This window comes from Penicillium manginii (genome assembly GCF_028828005.1).
Source record: "Penicillium manginii strain IBT 31320 chromosome Unknown utg000006l:1.0-4164085.0:1.0-4166146.0, whole genome shotgun sequence".
Lineage (NCBI taxonomy): Eukaryota > Fungi > Ascomycota > Eurotiomycetes > Eurotiales > Aspergillaceae > Penicillium > Penicillium manginii.
The window spans coordinates 1,492,097-1,504,419 of NW_026643107.1; the positions used below are offsets into that span (position 1 = coordinate 1,492,097).

Below are 12,323 nucleotides of genomic sequence, written 5' to 3' on the forward strand. Positions count from 1 at the left end.
TAACTTGCAGGTCTATGGTCAACCCGCTTGAGTTCGGTCTACTTTAAGTTCGTTCCTGACACTAGTTTTTAATTTATCATACTTTATCTACCATGGCACTAGCTGGAAAAGCGCACCCACCGTTCTGGATCCCAGTCTGGCTCCGGAGACCGTATGTCATCTTCAAGTCTCTGGGGCATCTTAGCACCACCATATTCTAAATCGAGAACAGGTTTTTCTGCGATGTGGATGGGCAGCCAAAACGCTCATTGTGGATTCCATTTCGAATCCAACTTTGGTCCTTACTTCTCCTTCCCATAATGCTGATTATATGCCTTAGTCTTTCCAGTGAATGGCCCGGCGTTGACAGCATATACTGCCCCAACATCATACAATGCGAGGATCCTTGTGTAATTCAAGCCGATCCAGACATAGCAGGCATTGGTGTGAGTAATATTTACTCTTCTGATATTGAAATCGCCTTTTCAGCGAGTCCCTTGAGTTTCTGAATATACTATAGATGCGCGTTTCCACATATACCCAGACAATATGCAACCTCTTAATTTTCGGCTTCGCGTCGAGCGAGAGGAAACGAAGCGCCACATACGGTACACTTATTATGACAAGCTTGGCAATGGTTATCACGATGGCTATTTTCATATGGCAAGGCGCGTTGAGCCTTCATCATGCTACTATTGCTTCAGAGTTGCTCAGTATCATGATCCTGCCAATGCACTTGCTAGAATCGTGGAGAGTAAACTCCCCGGGTTTATTTATGGCGCAACAAGTGCGAATAATTATCTTTTTCGTCGTGGTGATATATCTGATAACCCACATGCCGTGCCTTGGGAACGAGCCGCAGTGTAACCTTTGTTCTCGAAGTAGCACACTCGGCACCGTTTCCCACATCACCAGACCTCTCAGCCGGTCGTTTAAATTGTTTGCATCATTACTCACTGCATTTCTCTGGCTCCGGGGGCATGTGTGGGTATATGGACCCTTTCACTTTTTTGGTTCACTGAAAACTCCATTCTCTCAGGCATCATACAAGGCTTGGACGTCGTGCGCCTATCAAACTAAGCAAACACTTTTGGAATGGCGGGTGGCTGATTTGTGGATCGTACGACGCAAGAATCCAAATGTGTGGTCTCTTACCTCTTTCTGGCTGTGGTACGACGACGAGAAGACAGCGAGAAGCGGAATCAGAGAAGAAAAATTGAAGACATCTTCACCAATCAAAAGACAGGCTACGTGGCTCGGTAGAGTTTATAGGGATGCCGGATTCGCATTGAAAGTTCCAAGATGTCAAAGAATGGCATTGTCGCTTGCTGTGACCGTGATATTGACCGTTGATTGTGAAAGAACGGTTCACTTGAACCTCACAAATTCTGCCAACGAATGGGGCTATGGCCAAATTTTCGCTCTCGTGGCAACACTGCCGGCTATCAGTGAAGTAACTCGGCTTGTATTGCGACTAGGGAGTGAGCATAAGTGAGTCCAACAAGCTTTTTGCAATAGGATTATGACACCAACTAGTAACAGTGAGCCTCCGAACCGTGCGTACACTTTTTGATGATGTTGTCTGTCATTAAAAGTAGACCATCCACTCCCTCTATCTTGGCCCAGCATATTTAATGCATCCTACCGCTTAACCCTTCTATCCGAGTCTTGCGGCCATTCAGAGCGAGGGGCGACGTTTACCACATGACCCAGAGGCTTATTGCTGGAATTTCGATCATTCGGAGAGGGCTTTGTTTTGTTTTGTTTAGGGCATATTTGCGAAAGGGGATAGCGAGTCCTGCCCTGGGGGCGAGAGAAACGATTGGAGGTTTACAAGCGGGGATTGACCATGGTGGGCCCCGTCCTTTGTCATTTAAGCTCATGCTTCGGGGAATGAGGAGTTGAGAAGTAATCGCTGAGTCGCCAGATGATATAGCGTGTCCACCTATTATTACTTCGATGTTTTTCTTCAGGAACTTGACCTGCATCCGGAATTTTTGCTGCCTAAGATCTCAAGGTTTCATAAAGGATTGAGAGTTATTTGCAGCTATCCATGGCCCACCGTATCTCTTGAACTATGCTCTGCGGCTGTACTAATTGAACGTTGTGACTGCAGCATAGACGAACTGATCTGTTGAGACAAGAAAGTTTCAAAAGTTCTCTTTGCCAGTCCTCATTCATCTCGCGCCATCTATCGAGATATTTTCGAAATAAGGCCCTTTCTTCTTCTGTGCCGTTGCCTGCGGCCACTCCAAAGTCGTACATTTTCTGGAAATCTCCGGGTGTATTTGCAATGATTACACTGACCGGATAATTCCTTAGAGGTAGTCTTTCGAGTTGCTTCTTCGAAACCAATGCCAGTCTATCGTTCGGCATCTCTTGCATCTCAGCGGCCTCGGTGGCTTTATGTCTGGGATTAGCCTGCTCTTCTTTGACGGCCTTCCATTCCACCTCGGACAGAACATGAGATGTCACAAGACCGGTAGTTTCAACAAAATCCTGTTCCCCGAGGACTGGATTGAAAACGTCCCAACCCCACGCACCATTATCAAAAAGAGATTCCGTATTGCAATCCACGAAAACCATGCCAACGATATCGCTCGGCCTCAGTTCTAGGAACTCACGAGAAGTGTAGCCTCCCCATGAGTGAGCGACAATGATGAATGGAGGTTCGATGCCGGCGTTCTTCAAGAGAACATCGAGCTCTGCTGCAACTGATGCTGCTGATATGCTTGGTGGTGTCTGGCCCGGGCCTTCACTTTTACCCATCCCTGAACGATCGTAGTTCAGCCATCGAGCAAATGGAAGCACGAGCTCTCGCACTGCAACCCACTCATCGATCGTGCTGCCGAGGCCCTGCATGAGAATGGCGATAGGCTGCCCAGGCTTGCGATCGGGCCCCGAGACGGACAGATAAAGCTTGTGGGAGCCAATGGAGACAAGCCCGCTCTTATCACCTTTGTCCCAGTCGATTTGAGAAAATCGTTGCATTATAGACAGGTGTATATTCGAATTCAGTAGCAATTAATTGAGGTCAAGTTGATTGGGAGCGGGGAAGTGAAAGATGCCCGAGCAACTGCTTTTTAGTCATGCGGCTCGCTTATTGAAGGAGCCTTATCTGGCTGACTTGCTCATCAGGTTCGGGAATTTTGCAACAGAGGCGATAAATGTTGTTTTCGGCCTTACCTTGAGCGCACTGGATCTATTGCTAATTGAGGATTGTAATTTTGGGTGGTTATAACTTGCATTTTGTGATACATACGAGCCATTTGCACGTGTAAGTTTGAACTTAGTATTATATGTTCAAAATTTGTTTAAACTCCAAAATTACTTTCCGGACTAAACGGGGGTGGGTTATCTGCGAAATAACAGGAAAGAGGGGTAGGTCGCTAGTGTATATGAGTTACGAGCCAAATACAAGTTTCTTGACTATGACTCGGAGTCTGTAATGTAACCATGGAAACAACCTTGGAAGTATATTCATATAGAACTTCACAAGTTGAAGGCGCTCTACGCAAACCCTGGAGGTAATCTTTAATAAATGCCCAGGTGTCTCCTCAGTGACTTTCATGCCCTGGAGGCTCGTGAGGTTTTGGAAACGGGAGGGAAGGATGCCCACTTAGGCAGAAGCTTGAAAATTCTCAGGTTGTTTGCCTACTGAACGTTGCTGGAGTACCGAATGTTTTTTGAGACAATTATTTGTTGACATCTATGGGGTACCAATCATCACCGAAGTTTGTACCTTCAAGTTCTTTTCTTCCAATCCATGCCCATGGACGTACAATCGCTGAAGATATATTAAGATATGGCTTTTGTCGTTCTCGATGATAAAATAAGTACAGCCTCGTGCGCCCTCGAGCAATCCGAATTTCCTCCTTGCACGCAGCGCCTGAATTGCCCTCATTTGCATGGGTTCCAGCCTCGACGTCCTTCGGAGCATTTGCCCATTAGCGATGAGTTTGCGCTCTCTTTGTACCGAAAGACTGTCACTCTCTGGGAACTCGAAGACCACCCGACTTGTCGTTTCGAGAAATCCCCAGATATCTTGAGTTCAACAGACTTTAGACTCCCCCCCAGCAGCCCCTGGCCGTGGTTAGGGACAATTATCATCGGAATATTCACCGTGCGAATACCAAGTGCGGCAAGATTCTGCGAAGCTTTGATCCTCCTCCTCTGCCGAGATTACAATACTCGTTACGAAACTTACTGGATGGCGCTCATGACATATGTTCTGGAATACATGGACGAAACGGATATATTTGATGAGAAAGATCTGAGAGATGAGTACAGGCCATTTTACTGTGCTCTTAAAAAGGGAGAACCCACGGTGTTCGAGCTCCTGGACGAGCTTCGCAATAACTTGTCTTCGAGCGGTCACCTGCCACAAGAGCACACTTAAAATATGCAAAGACTAATTCGATTGCAAACTCTTGAATTCACCGTTTAGCGCCTTGACGACTTTAGCCCTTCGAAATCATTCTTAGCAGAGATGACCATTGATGCCCATCTCATAAAAAGATGACCGGTCCCAGAGTTGTCGAAATATCGAACTTTTTTGTCGCATGAAAGATTTCCGCTTGGAAAAAGTAGTATTAAGTCTGGGTTGAAACCACTTTTCCCCATGGCGGGAGTCTATAAAGTCACAGTTGGATTGTGTATAAGCCCGAAGTTTCACAACGTCACTCTTCCAGTAACATTCACGAAACAGATCAATCAGAAAACTGGAGGAAATCTTGCTGTCTACTTGTAGAGGATCGATGACATCTTCATTGGTTGGTTAGTGGGCAGTAATGAGTCAACACCACAACCTTGCGATCAGGCTCCAAGCGCGAGATTGTATCAATTTCATGGTCGAGCCAGTCGAGGTTAGCGCGATTCGCTACTTGATGTGCATCAACGGACCTGTCGTCGAAATGATAAAGATCATCTAAGCTCAAACCGACATTCGCTTTTTGCTCATGTACAGCTCGTGAGGTCAGAGTACATTCGAGAACTCTAAGTGCCAATGAAGACTTGTAGCAGGTTTTATCAGTGAAAACAAGTGAATTGAGTGCTTCTGACTTGGCCGGCTCCATGCATACTAAGCTAACCTAGGAGCTTGGTTATGGCGAACATGACGTTAGGAAAGTCGTAAGGGAGGGGGTCCTTCCCGATTAGGAAGGTTTCACAGGTTTGTGATAACTTTGTCCAACAAAATTTTCAACTCTTCTCATTGAAGCAGTTTTTGAGTGAGTAGCATGATTTTCCAACTGGAAAAGAAAGCCCATAGACATCCAATACACCGTTTGAAGGTCTCAATTCCATGTGATTCTTCACTGCCCGCTGTGTGGTGTCCGAAGCGTTCCGAACTTGAACGGCCCATAATCCCCAGCTAACTTATTTTTGGCTCGCTGCTCATCTAGACACATTTCGAGGTACCACCGCTGTAGCACTTGAATAGAATACTGCTGATAACAATCTGTGGACTACTTTTTCGAGGTTGGTCGCGTAGGGATGGGAAGCACTGCAACCTCGGCTCGCTGAGCTATCCCTGCCATGCTTTTGTATTGTTCCAGATTATCTCGCTCATGTCGTGTAAGTCCGAACCTCACTTACTTTGGAGAGAGCGGTTAATCACATCGGTGATCTCGTGTTCCTCAATTTACACTGCAATGTTGATGGCTCGAAAATACTGAAATAGAGAGGCTGGCGGACAAAGTGCTCTTGGCGGTTCACCCCGGACATACATTTGCAGGTTTTTTTTAGCTTCATAAAGTAATTGTTATCTTCAAACTAGAACCTAAAGTCGGGCATAATGAACAAGCACGTGTCAAAAAGTCAACCACGAAACCCGATGCCGATGCCGAGTTTCACGAAAAGCTTAAATTGGGGGCGGGGTTTCAGAAACCTTGGAAGTACTTCCAGAAGCTGCATCCTGAATCAACAACTGGCTTTTTTACTGATAGTAAATGCTCTCAGACACAAAAAAAAGCAGCAATTCTATTCATCCTATAGTTAGCTCATCGGTGCAAATATAAATTTTTTGGCGAATTCAAGTTGCTCGTGGTTTGATTTCCGGTCTACTAATATTGAATGTGCAGACGCCTATGCAAGATCTCCACGAGCTCATAACTCTCGCACTTCTATCTATGAATCCTTAAGGTTCAAACCACACAATCAAGATCATGAGTTAGTATTGTGTTCGTATACATATGGAGTCTATGGGGAAAGAATCCAATAGTGAAGGTTCGTGGTGGTGGGCCTAGCCCCTTAGCGCACGTTTCCCATGACACTCGATACTACCCTACTGCCGTAGCTCATCCAAATAGTCCAACCTTCCCCCTATGCAGTGGAAAGTCGTTACGGCAATGATCATAGTAGTGCGGCGGCTCTCGGGGCATCCATTGGGCGATGCACCATAAGCGCGATGGAGTCCGGCAGGAGATCTAACGGGATTGTTTCCCTTTCCGGTAACCTAGGTGCGTGATCTCGCCTGTCGTTGCTCGTATTAGATTCCTTAGCTAAATTGAGGAGATAACGAATCAATTTGATGGAAAAATCCCCACTTGGAAAGGGTTCGTGTGTAGACCGTCGCTTCGAGAATCCCTAGTTTCATGGCCATATCGCGGATTCTGAAACTTTCCCCTCCCGCTCGCTCTCTCTCTCTCTCTCTTGAACTTTCTCCTCTTCGAGAGTTTCTTTTATAGAGAGTATTCAACTCCTCGTTCATGTTTGTGGCTGGACTTTTGGGTCGTCGGTGTTGAAAATGCGACCTTGACAACAAAATATTGGTGACTATCTAATCAGAGAGCTGGTTATAGCCATTTTAACAGCAAGTGAGACATGAGAAGAGGAGAAGTAATTGAGATAAGTGATACCCTCAAAATGAGTTCGAAAATGCCCTTGGCGGGTCCAAGTCTGGCCATATTTATCATCTCCATGGTCATGATGATTCTTTCTATTGTGGCCGTGTCGATGAGAACCTTCGTGCGTCTATACGTTGTCCGGGCTTTCGGTTGGGATGATATTCTCATGCTTTCAGCACTGGTAGGTTCGCAGTTGAAGACTCGGACAGGAAAAGACATGAGCGGACTTGTATTTTGCTGACTATCTTGCAGGCACTATTTCTGGTATTGAATGTGTGCTCAATTATAGGCGCAAAGAACGGGGCTGGTCATGACAAAACCGATTTCACAGATCACGATGTTTATAGATTAGCGCTACTAGTGAGTACTAACTAATCAGGGATAGATGATGCTCATCCTCGACTGTTTCTCCGAGTCCATGAATCAAGCTAACCACGACTGCTACTTCTAGTATTGGTGGCTTAGTCAAATATTCTACATCTGGGCATCGGTATTTGCCAAGATATCGATCGCCGTCGCCCTCCTTCGATTAACGATCGAAAAGATCCATCGGATAATTCTCCTATGCAACATTGCACTCACAATAGCTGTCGGCTTTATGTTCTGGATGGTCCTGCTACTTGATTGTCGCCCGATTTCATACTTTTGGGATTACGCGGATCCTTCGAAGACAGGAACGTGCATGTCTAACAATGATCTGGTCAAAGTCGCATACGTTTACAGCTGTGTGACAATAGTATGCGACCTGACACTTGCGATATTGCCAATATTCCTCATTTGGAAGTTGCAGATGAGCTATTGGACGAAGATTGCAGTTGGGGGAGTTCTCAGCATGGGCGCAATGTAGGATCTTCAACACGTGTGGTTCTCGATGTCGTATGTCGCGGTTGCTAATATGCTTGAAATAGTGCGAGTGTCGCAGTCATTGTTCGGATACCTTTTCTCCACTTCTATGCCGATACAAATTTCCTACGTGGGTCTCCGCCGAGCAGGTGGCAGGATATCATCGTTCCTGGCATGATGGAAGCATTCAAGGCAGACACTAATATTTCTCAAGATTCTACCTACCAAATAGCAATATGGTCCGTCATCGAAACCGGCCTTGGAATCACCGCCAGCAGTCTTTTCACCCTCCGTCCCCTCTTCCGATGGCTTCGGCACGAAAATCTGTCATCCGGTCGACACACCCGCGGTCCTAGCAGAGGCTATCCTAGAAGAGGCTATAACGAATGTCAACTCTCCAGTCTCAACAGAGATGGCTTGAAGGAGTCAAATCCAAGGGCCATGGATTCTGCGAATGTACATGGAAAAAGAGGAAGCGTGATAAATACCGTGACGCTTCCACCATTGCGGGATTTCATCTCCTCCAACCGGGACAGCAGGGAGGAAGATTTGTATCCAGAGATGAGCCCTTTTGCTTCGACGAACCGTGTCACTGTTCAAACGACATTTACACAGGTCGTTTCGGAGCGAAGTAGATAAGTTCTGCTTGTATGCAGAATTGTTTCACTTGGCTTTCGTGTATTTTAGCCCGTTTTCTTTGATTTCATGAGTGCATGCCCAGGTGTGTTCCCCAAGGTTCCAAAATATTTGATTGCTTGTAAGGTTTCAAAGTTCAAGGTTCCTTCAAGATTTAAGATTAGGTTTATTATACCTGGGTGCTAGAATAAGAAACGGGAATTGAAGGGACTGCCGAATACGGCCCCCCCAAGCCGGAGGAAGAAGAGGAGGAGCCAAGTCAGAGAGCATTGTGTTGATGGATACTCAGGTGCAACGCTTGGCGAGGTTCTCCCCGGCAATCCGGCAGGATTTCAAAAAGGCATTCACCAAGGAGGGGAAGCTGAAGGTGCAATACTGGGCCTTGATGAATCAGTTGATAGCAAAGAAAACTTGGAATGGCCGAAGGAGTTGGGTTTGGACGGAAAGAGTCCTGGTCTTGATGCTGGTCTTGATGTTCCTTCTGAATGGGAAAATTCAGATGCGAGAATGTCCAATTCTGGCCCAATTAAGGTAAGAGCGAGTGTGCAGATCATCAACGAACCACCTGAAGCCTCATAGCAGGATCCCCCCCCCCCCCCCAGGATGGCACTTTGATTATTGGGGTTGATTTTCTCGATGAGGAAGCCCTGGAGATGAAGTCTTCTCAATGCCCATCATGGTTGCGAACGGATCTCAACCCCTGTGAGATATCCTCCAGAATCCTTCGAATCGAGACAGGATCATGATACTGCCCAGGTGCCCAGGTGGTGAACCTAGTCCGACAGAGCAGCAGCCCCGTAACTTGCTGCGAGTGGACAACTTGAACACAGATCCAGCAATGATCGTATTGGCGCAAGTCAAGTTCAATGAGTTTCACACTGTCCCGATCTCCTCCAAGACCCAGGAGCAGGAGTGTGGCCCTGCCGTGGTACTGCCCCCCGTAGCCCTTTTGAGGAAGAATGCGCAGCCGCAGAGGAATTGGAAGAGTTGAGATGAGATGTATAGCCCATGCCAGAGGCTCTTCGGGTTCCAGCCTAGGTTCTTCGGCCCACAGCAGTTGAGTGAGGAGATGGCGTTATCAGAAGTTATCAAGCAGTTCCCTACCCACCCAAGTCTCAATGAGGGCTCAAGGGAAGCACCAGCATTCCTTACGGACCACCTTCAGCACTTTGACGATACTGTGCAAAAGGTGATAAAGGACCAAGCCCGTGAGTGGTCCTCTTGGGAGGCTGGCAATGCGTTCGGCGAGCTCTGTCGGACTGGGCTCACCAGTATTCTGTCTCGATTCGATAGATTCTGGAGGATATATCACCGGGGTTGGGAACTCCCAAGTCGAGCAGACGGCGAGCCCACCCAACCTAAGAGGAACATAACTGGCCCCAGCGGAAGTCGATTGAACCTCAAGAACTTGAATATCTGAATGATACGCGTGTTGAAATGCCCCTCGCTCAACTGCTTTATATCTCGCCTTCAGGAAATCAACTCCTTGCGGGCCAAGTCTGTGACAAGTGGAGGAAAAGGTTTTAAAATCGGAAAGCCGAGCTCCAAAAGTGCTTACAGTTCCATGTTTCATTTCGCTGTATGAATATCACGACGGTATGATTGGGGCACAGTCCTCTAGTTTCGGTCTATATGCGTGGGGAGTGCGGGATTAGGCCTAGCGGCACCTGGGCAGTAGTCGAGAGCGCTGAGATAGTGCCGGGAGGTTTATCGCGAAGTTGAAACAAGACACCTCCTAACCCACGGTTAGAGGCATCGGTGGCGAGGTGAAGGCTAAGCAGCGGCCACCTGGGCAACAACTTGAAACAACCTTGGAATTTGAAGTCTACTGGTAGCAGAGTTATAAACATCATCGTCAAATTCAAGAAATCTGTCCACAGCATTATATGTTCACAAGCCCATTCATAAATAAGCTCTTTGACCTAACCCACCAGGGCAATTTACCAAATCATCAATGCATCATAGAATCCATATCCCATAGATCAATCGTCCTCATCGCATACCCCTCGCCAAGTCCATCTCAATGGCCAACTTGAAATCATAATAGCAGCGTAAAGCATCCCGAACAAGGAGACAACCACCTCCCACCCCCCATTCTAGCACAATCTACCTAAATAACATCAAAATATCCCACAACAAAAGAAACCCATAAGATATCACGATAAAAAGGACCCCCTCCTCCAAAGTTCAAAAGTCAAACAATAACTCAAACCTCTCACATCATCAAAGCCCCAACAACACCCACACCAGCAAACATCGCCGCAACAGGCGTCGCAGCATATCCATTCGCAACATTCGTACCAGTCTGCGTCTCAAACACATCCGTCCCCGTAGCCGTAGCCCGATACTCACTCTGACTAGAAACCGCCTTGCGATCATACCCAGTCGCCGTAACAGTCCACGAAGTCGAAGACTGCGACCAAGTAAGGACCGTCCCGCTCGGCGGCGCGGTCACCGTGCCGCCAACATTGCGCAGCGTCGACGTCCCGTTTGACGGCAAGTCGCCTGGTCGGTAGAACTTGTCTGATGAGTCTGTGAAGCCGATTTTCTTGCAGTCTGTGTCCTTGAGGGTTGAGTCACAGCTTGACCAGGCCCAGTTTGGAACTGAGGTGTACAGGTTTGGTAGGTCGGAGGGGAAGAATAGGGGCCAGAGGTCGGCGCCTGCGAGGGTTGGTTCCGTGTTTGGGCATACCTCCCAGGAGCTGCAGTGGGAGAATTAGTTTTGGATCTTTGATTTTGTGGGCAGGGGAGATAACGCACGCGGAGATACTGGCGCTGGCGCCGCAGCAGGCGCAGTCGGAAGCTTGCTTGCCGATGTCTGAGACCATTGGGCAGGTTTGAGAGATCGCCCAGATCGCTGGGGATTTTGTCTAGGGTTTGACTGGTGACGTTCTTGATGCAGGAGATTTGTTCATTGCGGGCTGTGAGGGTGGACTGGATGACTTTGCCTAGATCGCAGGAGCAGCGGTTTGGGGCGTTGTCGGGGGCTGGCCAGAAGGGGATCGGTTCGGAGGCGCTGGGGCAGATGGCGAAGTATTGTTGGACGAAGAGTTGGTATTCGCATGAGTAGACCTAGGCGCCGGGTTAGTGATTGTTTTCTGGCATTGGCATTGGCCATGGCTGTGGGGTGGGTGAATGGACGTACCTGGTTCCAGCATGTCTGCGCCATACAGTTGATATAGGCCTGGTGAGAAATACATCCGCAATCGACGATACAGTTCCCATTACCGTTGCAGTTGCGGATGCAGGAGCTCCAGTCATCTGCTACCTTGCGGTTGCAGGAGGTGTATTCCGAGCCGGAGGCACAGGCGTGAGAGGTGATGTTCGTCTGCGCCTGGGAGATCTGCGCGAAGCCCAGTAGGGCTGCGGCTGAGGCAGCGAGGTAGATGCTAGATGGCATGGTGATGTGATGTGATGTGACCGAGCTAGGCAGAAGTAAGATCTGATTGGGCAAATGGACTAGCTAGAAAGATTCCAGACTAGAACTGCTTCACTTCTTTCTTGCCAGGAGAAGAGTTTTCTGTTCAAAGAAGCGCTCACTGATCCATATCGCAATGTCAATTGGGACGCAGGGCTCATTTATAGCCCCCCACAAAGACAAACACCACACCACACCGCGCCCATCGGATCACCAGCTTATGCACAGAAGGAGGGCCGGCGGGTCGATCATTGCAAACCGAACTGTCATCGTTGGCACTGCTGTCGCATGGTTGTACAGGGATGGAATGGAAGGGCAACAGCCGGCCCATTCAAGTTTTTTTTGGCTGGGCTGGGCTGCAAGGTAAATGCAGCTATGGATACAGAACTGTAGTGAGCCATGCCCTAAGCCCATGCAATGGTGCCCATTGACCAATCACAATTCAATCTGGGATCTAGGGTCCGGATCTGCGGCATATCTCACATGTAGGCAGTCACTTTTCCTTCCTGTCACTTCGACTGATCAGAGTCGGTAGGTGAATAAAGCATGCCCTTCATCCACTACTCCGTACAGATGGATACGCCGTATCCCTTCACTCCGGC

The 12,323-nt window shown here is 47.9% G+C and overlaps 6 protein-coding genes across 6 annotated transcripts; 4 read left to right on the forward strand and 2 right to left on the reverse strand.

Moving 5' to 3' along the window:
- Positions 1-2,016: 2,016 nt before the first annotated feature.
- N7533_008914 (alpha/beta fold hydrolase) lies at positions 2,017-2,970 on the reverse strand (the record flags this gene model as incomplete). Its single annotated transcript, XM_057105564.1, has 1 exon — positions 2,017-2,970. One exon carries the CDS (start codon positions 2,968-2,970, stop codon positions 2,017-2,019), a length of 954 nt encoding a protein of 317 aa, XP_056957013.1.
- An 814-nt stretch (positions 2,971-3,784) lies between these two features.
- On the forward strand, positions 3,785-4,378 carry N7533_008915 (uncharacterized protein; the record flags this gene model as incomplete). The annotated part of the gene is made up of 1 exon (XM_057105565.1): positions 3,785-4,378. The coding sequence occupies one exon, from the start codon at positions 3,785-3,787 to the stop codon at positions 4,376-4,378; it is 594 nt and encodes a 197-aa protein (XP_056957014.1).
- Positions 4,379-6,843: 2,465 nt separating this feature from the next.
- N7533_008916 (uncharacterized protein) lies at positions 6,844-8,306 on the forward strand (the record flags this gene model as incomplete). The annotated part of the gene is made up of 4 exons (XM_057105566.1): positions 6,844-7,005; positions 7,077-7,184; positions 7,276-7,667; positions 7,733-8,306. 4 exons carry the CDS (start codon positions 6,844-6,846, stop codon positions 8,304-8,306), a joined length of 1,236 nt encoding a protein of 411 aa, XP_056957015.1.
- Positions 8,307-8,979: 673 nt separating this feature from the next.
- On the forward strand, positions 8,980-9,294 carry N7533_008917 (uncharacterized protein; the record flags this gene model as incomplete). Its single annotated transcript, XM_057105567.1, has 2 exons — positions 8,980-9,005; positions 9,060-9,294. 2 exons carry the CDS (start codon positions 8,980-8,982, stop codon positions 9,292-9,294), a joined length of 261 nt encoding a protein of 86 aa, XP_056957016.1.
- A 6-nt stretch (positions 9,295-9,300) lies between these two features.
- Positions 9,301-9,723, forward strand: N7533_008918 (uncharacterized protein; the record flags this gene model as incomplete). Its single annotated transcript, XM_057105568.1, has 1 exon — positions 9,301-9,723. The coding sequence occupies one exon, from the start codon at positions 9,301-9,303 to the stop codon at positions 9,721-9,723; it is 423 nt and encodes a 140-aa protein (XP_056957017.1).
- Positions 9,724-10,518: 795 nt separating this feature from the next.
- On the reverse strand, positions 10,519-11,703 carry N7533_008919 (uncharacterized protein; the record flags this gene model as incomplete). The annotated part of the gene is made up of 3 exons (XM_057105569.1): positions 10,519-11,005; positions 11,074-11,375; positions 11,449-11,703. 3 exons carry the CDS (start codon positions 11,701-11,703, stop codon positions 10,519-10,521), a joined length of 1,044 nt encoding a protein of 347 aa, XP_056957018.1.
- Between the last annotated feature and the right edge of the window lie 620 nt (positions 11,704-12,323).